General features: G+C 37.4%; 2 protein-coding genes across 2 annotated transcripts in view; one reads left to right on the forward strand and one right to left on the reverse strand.

The window, feature by feature from the left end:
- The window catches only part of LOC139713126 (shootin-1-like), a 121539-nt gene extending 111515 nt beyond the window's left edge, over positions 1–10024 (reverse strand). The window contains exons 1-3 of the mRNA XM_071624880.1: positions 9733–10024; positions 7496–7609; positions 2666–2760 (exon numbers count right to left, since the gene is read on the reverse strand). Coding sequence (XP_071480981.1) covers positions 2666–2760; positions 7496–7609; positions 9733–9841 — 318 coding nt within the window. The 5' untranslated portion in view covers positions 9842–10024. The remainder of the gene's footprint in view (positions 1–2665; positions 2761–7495; positions 7610–9732) is intronic.
- A 552-nt stretch (positions 10025–10576) lies between these two features.
- On the forward strand, positions 10577–16919 carry LOC139713124 (TATA box-binding protein-associated factor RNA polymerase I subunit B-like). The gene is made up of 5 exons (XM_071624878.1): positions 10577–10701; positions 13386–13488; positions 14664–14773; positions 15852–15960; positions 16801–16919. Exons 1-5 carry the CDS (start codon positions 10612–10614, stop codon positions 16917–16919), a joined length of 531 nt encoding a protein of 176 aa, XP_071480979.1. The 5' UTR covers positions 10577–10611.
- The last annotated feature ends 298 nt before the right edge of the window (positions 16920–17217 follow it).

Here is a 17217-nt window from a genome sequence, read left to right on the forward strand (position 1 = left end):
AAACTCAATTCCAGCAACCCCTAACTCCACTTGATCTTCACAGTCTTTGTTTCCATTTCATATCTTATGAACATTGTTAACTTTGAGGGGTTTTAGACTGACAAAAGAACTGGTTTGTAATCATGTTTCTAATGCATATTTCTAAATGTGAGATATGGTGTGTTGAAACACAGAATTGAACCCACATTCCAAACAAGTTCTTTTCTATCTCTGAGACCCATGAAATATTGCAAATGATTAACAAATTTTCTGGGAATATCATGACAATAAATAATTAACAGTGCTTAAATAGCGCATAACGCATAGTGCATTATTTATGTCCCTACATGCTTTTTTTCTACTGCAACTTCATGCTTATTGACATCATTTGCCAATTTAACACACAGACAGAAATATTGGTAGATGCATACAATATGATGCACAGGAATAGTCACACACACACACACATACATTATGTATGTTTATATGACTACATCAATGAATAGGTGTGAGTGTGTGTATGAGTATCTGTAGTGTGTGTGTGTGTGTAAAATAATCAATGCCTTATAATGAGTTTGGCTGCCCTTTAATCAACATACACTGTTATCCTAACAAATTGATACCCAAAGTATCTGTCCAATCTACATCTGCTATTCATTATGTGGTATCTGTGCTTTTCCAATACTGCTTTCTATACAATAGGATACATAATACCTGTGGCATAGAAATTAGTATGAGTCATGTCAAAACAAACATTAACAAATTAACAAACGAGTATCTTTGCAATGTACATCTGCTACTGTAAACGTCAATATTTTCGCGCGATTAATTTTTCGCGCTGAGCGGCTCGAAAACATATTCGCGGGCTCTTAAATTCGCGCTCCGCAGCGGGCTAATACACAGTCGCTGTTTTCATCCAGCGATGCCAGCGTGTGAAAGCGACGTAGCGAGCGGCGCGAGTGTGAGTACAAGCGCTCAACTACGTAGTACACTGTACACGTATTTTACTCGATACATGTACTGTAGTACTAGTACTGTAGTCGCGGAGATGTAGCACACCAATCGGCCATGGGCTCGGTGCGTGCGGTGCGTGCGATGATACTGCTATATGCGTAAACATGTCTGTACTACGTAGCAGTATCATCGACGAAGCGCACACAATTCAGGCCGTTCAAAATGTGCATAGAAAATTGCGAAGATATATTCACGCGTTTTTGAATTCGCGCTGGCCGAACGTAGCGCGAAATCCGCGAAAATTAATGTACCGCGAAAATTTCCACGTTTACAGTATTCATATTGTGGTATCAGTATCTGTCCAATACTGGATTCTATATAACAGGATATGTATCTCTTTCCTCAATGTTGCAGTAATTGTATTTATCAGCATGACATCAGCACTTCATTTCCACCATGAATGTATGCTCTCCTGCATTCATCATTTAATTGGACAATGTAACTGATGGTAGCATGGAATCTTTAATTGCAAGAGTACAGGTTAAGGGTGTATAATGTCCTCAGCATCATACACCTAATTGTTGACTGTGTGTTACAAATCATCCAAGGGCATTTATTTAGATGTGTTGAATGTCCTCGGGGCATACATTGATTAGGATGTTACATACATTCAAAACTTATGTTTTCATGTAGCATAAGTTTGCAGGCTACTTTCCCTGCACATTTGACTGCATGGGCACTTCTTATCAAATCTTTGAGAAAAACTGCACTCATTTGGCTGCAACCTTTGTTACAATTCCTTAATCAATATGATTTTGAAGAGAAGACAGAAAGAATCATATGCATCAAGGGAGAGCTTAAAGGTACTGTTTACCATTGGAAGCAGTGGTTTAAAAACTGTTCAAGTTATCACATTTGATGCACATCTGTATAACCTATGTCAGTTATATTTTTTTATACTTTTTTTATACTTTTTTTAATACTTTTTAGCATTCCTCCCCATTTCCAACATTTTCCTATACCTACAAGTTTTCTGTAAATTTATCCTTTACTTTGTATGATGAAATTTATGTACTGTATTCAATTTTTGTAATATATTTATATGTTTTTGTTGGAAATGAAAAATAAATGAATGAATGAATGAATGAATATCATAAAACATTCTGCCATATAAAAATTTTGCAATAAAGCCTAAAATATAAGGAGATATCATTAATTCTCTCACTAAACCATAACTACATGGTTTAGTCTAGAAACAATTTCATCATAAATATTGTTCACATTTTCTATATTAAACAATACTTAACACTGATTATACTGATTAACTTTTTTACACTGACCAGTTGTTTCTATCCCTAACTCACATTTTAGAACTTTTTTGAAGCACTAAAGCATTGTTTTCATTTCATCTGCAAATGGTAAACAACGACTTTAAGAGAATGGGAATTTCTATGATACTTAAATTAGGAAATTCATGTTTGGAGACTGTTTGTAAGTCCTTTGTGGTGATTTGGTCACACATATGAATATTTATGATATATACCACAGGTATATGCATAAGACCCAGAAACCACAGTTAATATGAACGACATCCGCCATGGTGGCTGAGCAAACCAACAGTTCGCACACACCTGTGATGTGGTAGGGGGAGAGAATTACACCCTGGTGAGAGCTAAGACTGTACAGTGAGTGGTTTAACGTGAAAATCGTGAAAATCACACTGAACCCCTACCTTTCTGGCATATTTCTCCGCTTCCTCCCTGCATTTTGTTTCAATTTGCAACTTAGTTTGGACGTCTGCGTATTCCTGGATCACCTGGCCAGATACTGTTCAGAACAACAAAAATAAAAGATTGCAAATGTCAAAACAAAAAGCATTATGCAATAAAAACAAACAAACATGAATTTGACTCCCATTTCCACAAATTGGATATGGGATCAGAATAATGTCCCAGAGGGGAGGGCATATCAAAATCAATCATTTACAGAGGAAATACATAGCTACCAAACATCCTAACTGAAGCCAGAATAATACAGACAACAGATTTCAGGGTAATGGAAACACTGTCAAAGAAGCATGCACATGGTGAAGAAATTCATCAATAGGCATGAAAGTTGGCATCATCATTGAATTAGAATACAATTGGAAAATGAGCCTCGTTTAAATCAATCCTTGGTCATAAATTATCCACAAATCTAAATGTGATACTAATTCCAGGATATGAGATTAGGGGGAAAAAGATGAAATAGAAAAGGAATGTATCACAATACTCTTCATGTAAGAGTTCATTGCATGCCTTTCCATTTATTAAAGGAAAACATCAAAATGTTTTGAAAAAGGGGTATGTTGCAAGGTGTATTACCACTGCAAGTCTTCCTCTCTTTCTCATTGTATTTTTTAACTTCTTTTCCTCTGTGTCTTTGTGTGTCTTGTTGTCCTTTTCTCTGTTTTGCCCTGTCTCGTATGTTTCATTCATTCTTTCTGTATTGTACTTCATAGTTCATTCCTTACTACATTAATAATCATTATATTTCATATTGCGCATACTATATTGAAAAAAAAAATTGTCAATGATAGACAGACTCTCTTTCTTTGGCATAGTGCTTATTATATGCTCATTTGACATGAATACCAGTGAACTCATTGATAAACACATTCGATCTTTCTCCTTGTGTCCTTATTTGTGAAACTTTGCATATTTTCTCTTTGTCTCTAAGTCTTTCTTCAGAGAGGCAGTCTGAACTTAAAGACTATTATCCTCAATAACTGAATACCACCAACACAACTGTGCAGAATTACCCATGAAGTTTTCAAATAGGCCTATAAAACAAAGCAGCTAATTTGCAAGATACAGAAAAAGTAGCAGATTTGTAGACAAAGTAACTTTCGTAATATTTGACCAATCTTACAAACATGCATACATGTTCACATACCTGTTGCTTCTGTCACTGACTGTCAAACTACATCATCACAACACAAGTTTCTCCAAAAGCTTTACCCTCCTTTAATCTTCCAACCCCTGAGCTGTTCACAAACACCCTCATGTGTGAGTGTGTGTGTGAGGGGGGGGGGGGGGGGGAGGGATGGGTGTGGGGGTGGAAATGTGTGTCTGGTTCATATCATGCCTTTATTCTTTACTTTCCCACTCTGAAAGTTATAATCCCTGTCTACAAGTCAACATCGAGTCATGTTACCCCTTATAACACAGTGTAAATTTGACAGCCCTCTTTCTGCGAGTATAGAAATTGAGATTGCCAGGAACCTCTGGGGGCTGAAGGGCTAAATCTCTCTAGCTAGGATTCATTTGTGAAGTCTATTACCATTGTCGGTTATTGTTTTAACACTTTGCGTGTGTTAATCTGGTGGGTACTTTGTGAAGCCTATTGAAATTTCAGAATCTCACATCTGGGGAACAGGTTCAACTCATGTGAGAGGCGAAACCGCCCATGCATATTGTGACCTATGTACACACATGGTCCAAAAGTCAATCTATAGATGTTTGACCTTCTGAAACCAGTCCTGCCTTTCTTGTTCAGTGAGGCAAACAATATGACAGGCAGTTTGTCTGAGACTGCAGGTGGGTTAGTGTCAGCACTTCAGACCCATTATAAAAAAAATCATCAAATTTGTGATTTGATTTTAGCACAAGAAATCAATTCTTTTTACATATTTACACATAAGGTTTGATCATAAAAACAGAAGGCTCAACTCTCCAATAAATGGAAATGTCCAATACATACAAGTATTCAATCCAAAGCTGTACTTCTGACATTTTGTACAAATGTATCATTTGCAGTCTTTACAAGTAGTCTAATCATTAAAAGGGGTTTCCCCACAGTCCATGGCTATTCACGGTTAGGTCCATCAGTATATTAGTATTAGTATTTTAGTATTAGTTGTTGTTGTTCCTATATACTCTTGAAAAAAGGGGTCAATGTTATTGTTATGTTATTGTTATATTGCTTATTGTTGGAAGAAAGACAAATGAATGAATAAACTTGAAACTTGAAACTTGATCATTTGTCTAGCCCTTGGCAGATATCTTGCAGATATATTGATTACTGTAATACCAACAGGTGTAACAACACAGAGCACATCATTTGAAATATAACAATTTCTATTTCATTTTCTATAGTGTAACATCTTCTCAAAGAATATTTCTTTTTCACTTCCATACTCAAATATTTTCCTTATACTTCAAAAAGGCAAAGCAAAGCAAAATCAAATCATCTGTTCTTTCTCGTGTCGCACAATGATTAATACAACTCATGAAACACCACGGTCCACAAAGAACATCACTACTTTATTGACATTTGAAATATTATTTTCATGTTATTACTGGCCAGAACTTGCAGAGATATCCATGCAAATGGCACTGCAATGATTTTTGGAAAACAGACCTTCCTTTGGATTTCATATTTAACTTGACAGTTGCTATTATGATGGATATTTTGAAAATGAAATTTCATTTTTAAAAAGTCATATTACAGTTCAGTTTTGAAACTGCTGATTTCTTTCCACTGAAAAAAAAAACAGTTAAACAATTCACGTTATTTCAATAAGGCTCTGTGTTTGGAAGAATAAAGGGATCTCATAAGTTAGTATTTGTTAAACTATTTCTAATTGCTTAGAAATAGTTAAAGGGTATTGCTAGGTAAGTGTTTTTTTTTTCTTTTTGTGCTGTGTAACAGATATATATTATCACACAAAACATTAATATATCACTTTAAAGTGGCATGAATATCTTTGAATAACTGACAATCTTTGTGCAATCTGCTTTTTGCTAAGTTGAGGCTCTACAAGTACAACCATCCCCGCGTTCACATTAGTCCCCGCGACGCCGCGGGGACAGCCACAAGAGATCTTATCTTTTTTACGACTGACCGTCCACACTGCTATCTCATCTGTCCGCGAGCTGTGGGGGCAATTTGGATTTGGGGCGAGCTCTGCCACTTGAAACCAGGCATAGCGCATGCGCACATTTGATGACAACAGCTGGACCTTATCAATTTCGCCCCAAGGTCACTTCCCCTCCAAATCTTGTCCCTGTACCCGACTTGCTTGGCGGGGACGAGGGGACAAGTCCTAGCGAGTGTTCACATTATGGTTCTGAAGGAGAAAGTCCCACAGCTCGGGACTTTCCCCGCATCGCGGGGACCAATGTGAATGCGGGGTTCGACTGGCCCCGCATTCACATTGGTCCCCGCGACGCAGGGACAGCCATAAGAGATCTTATCTTTTTTACGACTGACCGTTCACATTGGTTGCTCATCTGTCCCCGAGCTGTGGGGGCAATTGGGGCTTGGGGCGAGCTCTGCCAGGCATAGCGCATGCGCACATTTGATGACCACTGCTGGACGCTATCAATTTCGCCCCAAGGTCACTCTCCCCTCCAAAACTTGTCCCCGTACCCGAATTGCTTGGGGGGGACGGGGGGGGGGGGGGGGGGACAAGTCCCAGTGAGCGTTCACATTATGGTTTTGGAGGAGAAAGTCCCACAGCTCGGGACTTTCCCCGCGTCGCGGGGACCAATGTGAACGCGGGGTGGATGTACAGGTTGTACAGCAAAGTATCACTGTTCCCTTTATGCTCAATATTGTGGCTGCAGGGACATTTGCTGGGATGGGATGCATCTGAAAGGTCCACACTGACCTTGACCCCCTACCTCATCAGCCCATGATATCAAAGGTCAGTTTGCTTAACCTGCAATTTAAGCATGCCCCCCCCCCCCCCCCTTTTGAAAAATCCTGGCTAAGGGCCTGGTGTGTATGCAGTGGATGCTGTAATGTTATGGATACAGTGGACCTGATCATAGAGAAGCAATATACATTGAATGTATGCATATCATTAAAACACAAGGATTTTATTTTCTAACTGATAAATACTAAAAACACCATTGATTATTTCTTTGTTTTCTCTTGTCAGAATATGAGTCCAGAAATAGATATATTTCATAGCCATGATGTGTTCAGTGCAACATTGCACTTTAAGGTTCAAGTATCATGAAATTTGCACCTATGATCCCCTTGACTGAAGATTAATCCCATATGATCTCTGTATAATCCTCATTTGAAGAGGTTCCTATTACATAGGTTTTAAAATAGCAATCATGGACTTCCAAAGGCATTAAAATGACACCAATGTGAATTAATGTAAGCACTGACACTCCTTTCATTGTCATAGGAAAAATTATTCCAGGAAAAGTGATTCTTATATTCAGCAGCTAATGAAGATGACTTTTTTATGTTGTTGATATGATGATGAATGTTGATTCTCACTATTTCTTTCTGGTTTTTTTAAATCTTAAAATATGACACTGTATATTTCCTTAATACATATTTCATGATTTTTCACTCTAATCTCATAAAATGTGTTTTCTAGCTTTTACTATATTCTTTTCAATTTTTCATTCTTCTTTTATTTCTCTTTTTGTTTTAAGAGGGAGGGTTGGGGGCTATCAAATTTTACAATACAATGTAAAAGGGTTAAAAATAACTGGTAATGTACAATTTTTAAGAACAAACTTTTAATGATTTATAAATGACATTTCTTATGTCTCACCTGACTGTATTTGGTCCAATACACCTCTTGTCGCTTCTAGCTCATCTTGAAGAATCTTGGCCTCTTCCTCCTTCTTACTGAATTTCCTCTTCAGTGTCTCATGCTCCAATACAGCTAAAATTCACACAAAAAAAGGACATAAAGGAAGAGTGAAATACGCATGCCAGTAATTCACACAATGGAATGTCTGAGTAGTCAACTATCAGCATCCATTACAGAACTGTGAAAAAAACAATCAAACAAGAAACATGTTTGTATATTGTGGCTATTCTGTACCATGTGGTACTTAATTATGAAAAAAGAAACACAGCGACATGTAATGCTTTCTTTGAATGTTTGCTAATATAATCATCAGACACACACAGACACACACATGTATGCACACTCTCTCTTTATCTGTATACAAGTCTGTTATACAGACAAGTTTAAAGGAAACTTTGACTACTTCTTCAAGCTGACTTCTATTGCAAGATATGTCTAAAATTAAACAAACAGCAGTTTGATAGTTTCTTTCAAATCAGATAAAAAGAAAACAAATCTAGTTTCACATTCACTTTTATCAAGAGTAATATTTGTTACAATCATTTACATACATGCAAGTAAGATAGCTTCCCAAAGATACTATTTCTTTGTCCACAAAAATATTGAAAGAACCATTTTTTTTTCTGCTGATTTCACAAATACACATCCTTCTCTGGACTTCAAAAGTTACAAGTCATTAGATCTACAACAATTTGAATATGAATATTCTATCTCTTTCTTTTCTTCATTAATTTATCTTCAAATTGAAATTCATTTTAAATTTGTATACAGGTCACTTGAATACTTGTGAGGCTATGATATCATCACATTGAATTTCATATCGATTTGCTACATTTCATTATGTCTCCCTTATGTGTTATCTATTCTGTTCGATGTTCAGGAAATATTTTCTCTTCATCGTGTTAACATAAACCTTTCAATGACAGTCAACTTTATCAAGGGAAACAATGGGGCTTTGTTGAAACATATAGAGATCAAGAAAATTAAAACATGATATTTTTAATTATAAAAGTCATCAAGTCTTTTCTATCTAAAAAAAAATATCTCGCTAAAATGTGTACTCATCAGCTTGTGAACAGAAAAGTAATTGGAAGAGTTTCATGCATGTCCCCACTCAAAATGACCTTTGCTTTAATTACCTACTCCAATATTCTATTCATTTGGAAACATTTGCAGACAGTGAAGGACAGTAGGCCTACAGCTCTCAAAACCTACCAAGGACTGTTTAAGCTAGTATTAAATCAGGGATGATATTGAGGTTTGTTGAAAAAATCGGAAATTAAAATTTTCAGGTGATTTTGATACATGTACATGGAAAAAGCACAATCTGATTAGACTTGAGAAAAAAAAAATCTGAAATCAGATTCAAATCTACAGAATATCATGCCTGTAAATACATACTTGGTAAAACCCTGGCCCTACACCCTATAGTACTCAATTATTTTATTGATTTACCAAAATCATATATTAACATATAATACATAGGCTATAGGCCTATACCTATACATACAAATAAACATGTGTGTGCAGAAGGGGAAAAAAGGGTTTATTGGGTCTTTTGATCTGTCCCCATACTCAGCTGTTTTGCACATTCCAAGAACACCCAATCATAACAAGTGAGGTGTCATTTAAAAGATAAGTAATCAGGCTTTCTTATGATGTCACATTTGAATGAAAATGATATAGTTTTGAGAGAAATATGATACGTCAAATTGGACTTTCAGAACTTTTTTTGAGGAGTTTATGTTGCTCTCAAATGCTCCTTCTTGTTATCAACCTTTCAGTCTGTCATGACATTTATCAGGATGTACCACAAGGAAACATACAACAATAGTCTAGATGGCATGATGTGCCATAATATGAGTGCAATATCATACAGTGCAATATAAAATTCTGTCATATGATAATAACATATGAGCAATATACTGACATACATTGGTGTTATATGTTTGTAGTACTTGACTGGCACTCTTAACATATGGTTTTACTGGAGTCGTAGCATATATTTTGGAGACTGTTTCTATAGCTGTGACATCACCAAAATTCAGAATACCGTAATATTGCAAAGCACTCGATCCAGCCACCGAAAATAAAAACTGGAATAGATGGGGAACTTCCCCGGTACAGTGCAAGGACATCCCCGCTGCGCTGGCAGTGGTTACACAGAGCCTGCACTAATTATCTAATATTCTTACCTCTCTTAGCGACCTCTTTTAAGTCCTTGTTTGTGTTCACTTCTTCTACTGATTCTAGAGACTCTTTTCGAGGAGGTGGCCCGGGCTTATTTCGCGTTGGAGAAGACATTTTTCCAGCAATTAATGGGTACCAACTGATTGCGGAAGTAAGGGGCTGTAATTATACTACCGCACGAAACACACCTCTCCAAACGACAACACGATCCTTCCGACGGGAGCTGGAGAGGACGACAAAACAGTGATTGTGTTTATCACCTCTCGCGAGTCCAACGTACGAACGAACCGTACGAACTGCATGTGGAGATATAATCATCACTTGAGAGTTGTCCAAACTCCGGATCAAGTAAACTTTTAGAAGTTTCGCAGGGCCAAACCACGGGAAAACACCTGTCCTCTCCTTGCTCATAATTACGGGGTAACTTGGAGCCAGCAAAATAAATTGGATACGTCTACTTTTTTTAAGGGGGAAACAATACTATTACAATGGAGTCTAAATTAGATAAATTAATTATCATGTCAATTTGTGTCAATTTGCCCATTTTATATACAATGACAAAAGCTTCGATCACTTTTCTATTATCAAATATTAATAACAACTGTTATAAATTTTGAAAATATTCATCATGTTACTTGCCATTTCAATTACAGAGCTGATAATAAACTAGCCAGCCTCTTCAATAGTAGAGCTGGCTGATACTGCTAGGAGCAGACGAGTGTATGCAGTGTGCGATAACTACTGTCTACCACTCCTGTACACACACACACACGTGGGTCCGAGTTTACGCATTGGCTCCGCGGGAACACGAGCGCTGTGCTGATATGAGTGGTACATGTAAACTTTATACTACAATGTACTAAGTATTTGGAGGGCTTGCCAACATGAATTATTGTTCCGAGTGTCGAGAAGAAGTGTCTTTTTACGAGCAAGATGGGCTCTACTACTGTACAATGTGTCAGAGTCAATCTCAGGTCAGTAGATATTAGTGATTGCTCGATCACTGCAATCAAACGCTAAAAAGAATTCATGTGAACCGGCAAAACTCATCTCCCATACCCCAGTCCGATACGTGGTAGTTCGTGTATCGATTAGAGTCTAACCGTTAACACTAATAACAGTTAGATTAAAATTTACTTGTGACAATCAGTGGTATGATTGATGAATGATAAGGTCAAATAAAAAAAGAAAGTTTCTAGTCCGGATTTTCAGACAAGGGTGATGCGGAAGGTTCTTGATATTTGATGTCGTACTAGCCGTTACTACTATTTCTAGTTCTATTTTTGTACCTGTCTGAAGCTGAAGCTGTTGCACTAAATTTATTCCTTACACAAGTTACAGTTACAACCAAGGCGCTCGCATGCGTAGCTACGTAGATTTGCATGCACAGCCTCCTACTAACCTATAATTGCCATTGCCATTGGCTTTTTAAGCATGCATAGAATAAACTTATAACCTTAAATTTTAAACATTTCACAACCTAGACTCGGTACTTGCATCCGAATCTGCGAAGTCAGGAAAAAGTTGAATATTTACAGTTAAGTTTGATGTTTTCTATACATTTTGGAATGACATTTCTTGTCGGGTAGTGCTGAACTGCTGCTGTGTAAATTAAATATTTATACATGTTTTGTGTAGGCCTACCTCAGTTCGGAAAACCTGCTCATATGAGGGGGGAGGGGTGCTCCTGATCCTGCTAATAAGGATCCCTTCGCTCCGCCTAATGAACATGCTCATAAGGCCCCCAGGGCAAGTTGCTCATGACTGAGGTCTCCTCTTCACTTCTCATCCATCTCGCACCTGATAATGGGATACCAATTGTTGCAACTTCGCACAGTGATCTTTTTACACACACATGTCCACTCTCCATGATGAAAAGAAGAAGAAAAATGCTGTCTGCACTTTGTGACAAATTTCGAGTTTTAATCAACTGATGTGCAGCGATCCATCGAAACATGGGCACCAGCGGGTTTACTCTATGTAGGGCTGCCTATCGGCCTGATCCAACTTGAAATGTTCGGTGCTTTTTTCTGCGGCTCTCACATCTCTATGAACGAATCAACCCAATGGCACTGAAGTCTGACATCATTTTAAAAAGATTTGTAAAGAGAAAAATAAAGTCAGTAACCTGATCTTGTGCATATATTCCAAATTACTAATACACTGATAGAGTAGGTGGGTACTCAAATTTGTCAGTAAACGAATCACTTTGTAGGTATTACAGGTTCACTTTCTTTGTGAATTCCGCTGTCCACGAGCCTTTGGGTGCCTTTCATGCAAGTGTCCTGCTGCATCCAGCACTGACAGCACGCAAGCCGTGCAAGCTGCCTGGGATTTTCAGAGCGAGCATGCGCATGAACGGGTAGAGATTTCTGTGCATAGCATTTTCCTAGTATTGCATAGCTTGTGTGCTGTCTGCACTGAATGCCACAGGATTTTTCTGCTTGTAGTTTATTTATTCACTCGTGGTCTCTTTCATCACAATTCTTTGGTCTATTGTATCTTTGTTATCTTTTTACCATCACTCTTTATTCTATGCACTTAAAGTTCATGTTGAAATACACTTACATCTTGTAATTTTCATTTTTTGATACAGTCCACTTGTTTCTGTTTTCTTTTTATTTGCTTATTCATTCTTTAAAAAGAAAAGCTGACCTTGAAAAGGGAATTTAAAAAGAACATTAATCATGGCCAAATTTCTTTCAGCTGTCCACCTGCAACATGAACATTTCATACTCTGTAGGCACATAATTGTTTATTGTTGAAAGTGATAAAGAAGCACACTTTTACCTTCAAGTATACCAGTCTTGTAAAGAAAAAAAAATAAGGTAGAAAAAGAAAAAGAAAGGAAGGAGAAAGTCAAACAGAGAAAAGAGAAAATGGCTATTGAATTGAGTTGATTTCATGAGTATTATAAGCAGTACACAAAATGAAGGATAGTTTGAAAGAGGAAGAAAAGACAAAGAAATTTAAAAAATGAAAGGAAAGAAAAACAAGGTAACAAACATAGGAAGAACGAGAGGACAGAAAATGGAAAATAATGAATGTTGGGGAATAGAAGAAGAAAATATTGAAGGAGAGAAAGAACAAAAAAGGAAGACAAAAGTAAGAAGGAAAGAAAAGGAAGACATGGAAAGAAAAGGAAAAAGGTTGAAAATAAATATGGATGAACAAGAAAGAGACAAGTGAAAAGTAAGTAAAGAGAGTGGATAGAGCTCCATTTGTTGGGTATATCAGCAATGATAAAGAAAAAGGATTGATTGACAAAAAGACAGTAAGGAAAATTGAAATGAAAGAAAAGGAAAGGAAAGGAAAGACAAGACGAGGAAAAAAGAGAATTAAAAAAAATAAAGAATAAAGGAATGATAAAAGATAAAATATGTAATAGAATGAAATGAATAATGAGAAGAGATAAAAGGAAAGAAAAAAGAAAGAAGGAGATAATAATCAAAGGAGAGGGAAAATTATAGAGAAATCATCCACCATCCATAGCTTTGACTTTGCCGTACGTGTTTCCTGCTGGTCCAAAGTTAAAAGGATGATTTACTGACATCCTGTGTAAAGTGCATTATTTGTATAGGCTACTAATATGTTATGTTATTATGATCTATTAGCTGCTCAAGACCACAATTTTCTTCTCTCATCTTTTCTTTTCTAGGACATGCAAGTCATGGAATATGACCAGATGGATAGCCAACTCAGTCAGTCCTCGTGCAAGACCCGTACCATCCGCAAACACAAGAAGAGTGCAGGGGATTCAGGTATACATGTTGCCTTGAGCTTAGGCCTCTTGTCGAGACTTGCATGGTGCATTGTTTGGTTGTGAAGACAAAAAGATTTAAAATACAGTTGAACCTCTGTTATCTGGCCTCCCTTTATCCGGATCTCTCTATTATACAGACGCAATCTCGCCGTGATTTTTTTAAAAATAATTACGGGAGGAAAGGGGAATTCCCAACTCCTTGAGAACTCCTACACAAACACACATGAATTACATACATACTTGATACATTTCTTAATAGTTATTTAGGTAAATAATCCCAAGAATTTATAAAAGAAAATGATTTCATTCTTGCAAACACGAACCTCAATTTTGGGGTCTGTTACTGAGTGTAACAATGAAAAGGTTGCAGTATGCACATTACTACATGTGATACTACAATGGGCTACTGTACATGTGTATGTATATTATGTACATGTATAAAGCATTGAGTCTCCCGTATCCGGCCAAATCCCTTATCCGGATGAGCCCCGGTCCCGACTTGTCCGGATACGAGAGGTTCTACTGTAGTATGATATGTCCAAGAAGTGAAGCTGAAGTATAACCCTCTGGTATGTTGGTCATGATATTAAAGAATGCGGGAGGTATAATGGTTTTGATTTTTCTGCCTTTGAGTTGTGTGGCCTTTATATGTGGTGAAAGGTTTACACTGCTTTTCCACTATGTTCAAGGTGGCTGTTGTGAATACATTGAAATGAAATATGCAATATGGTAGAAGTTTCATCAAGTCTGACATGGGGTAAGAAAATTTTAGGACTTTGTTTTCCCGAAAGTGATAATGATCCCAACCAAATATAAGCAAAATATGTTTGTGAGGTAATAATATCATCCCCTCATTAATTTCTCATCTACCAGCACACAGGTCTTCAGTACATCATTTCTTTAATGAAACCATGTAGAATATTGTGCTTCTTTCAAATCAAATTACCATAATAGTAGTGTAATTGCATAGCAGTGATGAGTTTTAAAGGTTGTGGGGATCTTGGTTGGTGTATCATTGACCAAAATTGGATTTTGATAATTCTTTAAAGTAGGAATATATTGAGAATATCTGTTACAATCATTTCAAACACCAGGCAGATACATATGTGCTTTCAAAGCTTACCCTTTCTGTAGCTTGACAAATTATTTGTAGACATTCGATTGCATCCTCAGAATCGAAAGGAGATGACAGGAAGTCTTGGTGGCTGGCAGAAGTTTTCCAGATCATTCTCAAGGCGCAGGTCGACACTCTCATTGAGATGGGTGTGAACAAAAAGCTGGATGTAAGTCTGTTTGTGACTGCAAAATCCTTAGAATTGTATGAATGATCCAAAGAAGAGCAGCTTGATATTTGTGTAATCGTAGTTGTAACCCCTCCAGTATGACTGATAAATAAACCCCATGAGCTTCAATGGTCCTCCCTGCCACAAAGATGCTAAATGCTTAGGCTTAAGCTCCTCCTGTTCGTCATAAAGCATCACAACCTGCATAACTTCAACACAGATCTACACACTACTTCAGCACAGCGAGCCATGCAACATATCCGTCATCAGGGTTACCACTTACCGACAATACCTGTCAATACCTGGAATTCTCTTCCTCCTAACGCTTTCTCCACAATAAGACTGTAGAAGTCTTCCGCCAACTTTTGGCAACAAGACTCACAATCTAGCCAGACCCCCGTCATGGTTTTAATCGCACCCAAATCATTCTTATTATTGCACTGATGCACGGGACCTGCACATGATTACAACACGCAGGTAGTTTAAGGATGCCTAGAATAATCTTCCAGAACTGATTAAGTGCTTAGGCAAAACCAGAAGAAGAAGATAAAGATGGTTAAGTGGTATGGTTAATGATGGCAGTAATCTTAGTAGTGGAGATTTTTTATATTTTTTTATCAGAAGTGGATATGGCAATAGCAGCTATGATAGATGTGGTAATTAAAGTAGTACTTTTGCTAGTAAGGCTAATTCTAAATTTTCTTTATCAGCGGGTTTGTGAAAATCACCATTGGGCATAAGTGGCTCATTTTGAGAAACAGTGCACGGTTATTGGTAGATCTCAGAAATGAAGTGTACAAATGTAGATGGGATTTTCCTGATTTACTTGCTTTGATTAAGCCATTGATTGATGAATCACACAAACCAACACAATGTATGTGTTCAGGAATTATTAATGACGAACTATATTACAAAGGACATTTCACTGCCAAGGTTTTGTGCAACAGACATCTATTCCTTTTCTAAACATTTTTTTTTTCACTGTAAAATTACCTAAGTACTGCCCGAGATCGTAAATGATGGAAAGGCAAACAAAGAAAACAAGTGTTTTCTCCTATATCAATATTGTTCATTGCAGGACTTTGTGCAACAGCTGTGGTTCAGGTACCTCCATAATTCAGGATGGGCTCTGCATTCAAGTCCTCAAGAGAAGTCCAAGAAAAAGGCAAATGGAGAGTCCAAGACTGGTAGGAATTTACTCAAATTTAGATATTTTTAACGTGGAAATTGTAAGCACTCTATTCATAACGTTAAAGGCTCTATATGCCTTTTGCAAACAACATGAAATTTTGCATGGAAAAAAAATAATGTCTTCAACATTTTAGATGAAATCTTATGGTAATGCAACCCATAGTTTTTAAAAAAGAGATGAAAAACTACCCCTCATATCACTCAAGAGTGGCTCCCCTTTTGTGCTGAGAATAACAGTTGGGATTTCTTTTTTTTTTTTTGTCCAATAGATTCACTACAAATCTATTGTACTTATCCCCCCCCCCCCCCCATCATAAAGAAGTTCCCAGGTTTTATCATGAGGCGATGTCTGAATTACCTACCTCTACAAAACACCAGCTTATGAAGGGAATCTGATTTTTAGGGCTGCGAAAGGGACACAAACTTTATATATATGTAATTATATAACAGGCACAGATCCAGAAATCAGGAATTCCATTAAAGGGGGGGGGGGGGGTACAGAAAAAAATATTTCTGGTGCCACTTCCAGGTTAAGCAGCTGACAAGCAAACAAAAAAACAATTACAGAAAGAGCTCTTGTGCCATTTCTCATGCCACTTCCGGGTTTCAAAAAAAGCGAAAGAGAGGGAGAGAGAGAGAGAGAGAGAGAGAGAAGAAAGGGCTCCATGCCATTTCTTGAAAATTCATGTAGTTCTGAAACTTGAATTTATCATTTTAGATATGTGATGTCACATTAATAATCTTAAGGGGTCATCAGTAGTAGCCACTTGTGCTTATTTCCTTGTTTTACTGCACTTCAGAAAATCTGGCATCACTGGCTGTTTTTTCATACACAGGAAAAAGGAAGAGAGCAGCAAAAAAGCAGGAGGATGAGACCAAGGTAGGCTATCCAATGATTAATATACAAATAGTGAATGGGCATGAGTGCGATGGTGCAAGATTTCGCACAAGGTGAAGGATAGAGGCGCTCTTTTCAACAAGGCAAAAGTACAAATAGTGAACGATCATGAATGCGATGGTACAAGATTTCGCACGAGGTGAAAGATAGAGGTGCTCTATTCAACAAGGCGAAGCCGAGTTGCATAGTGCGCCTCATCTTTCGCCGAGTGCAAGATCTTGTTCCATTGCACGAGTAAGGACCATACATTATTTGTTTTATACAACACCTCGGACGTCAACAGATGTGGCCCACATAGATCCTTGAATTTAACAGAGAAATGGCAAGCTGTGTACATGTACGTATGAACGTACAC

This window comes from Diadema antillarum, unplaced genomic scaffold (assembly GCF_040938485.1).
Source record: "Diadema antillarum isolate AM-2024a unplaced genomic scaffold, OU_Dant_1.0 seq00001907_RagTag, whole genome shotgun sequence".
Lineage (NCBI taxonomy): Eukaryota > Metazoa > Echinodermata > Echinoidea > Diadematoida > Diadematidae > Diadema > Diadema antillarum.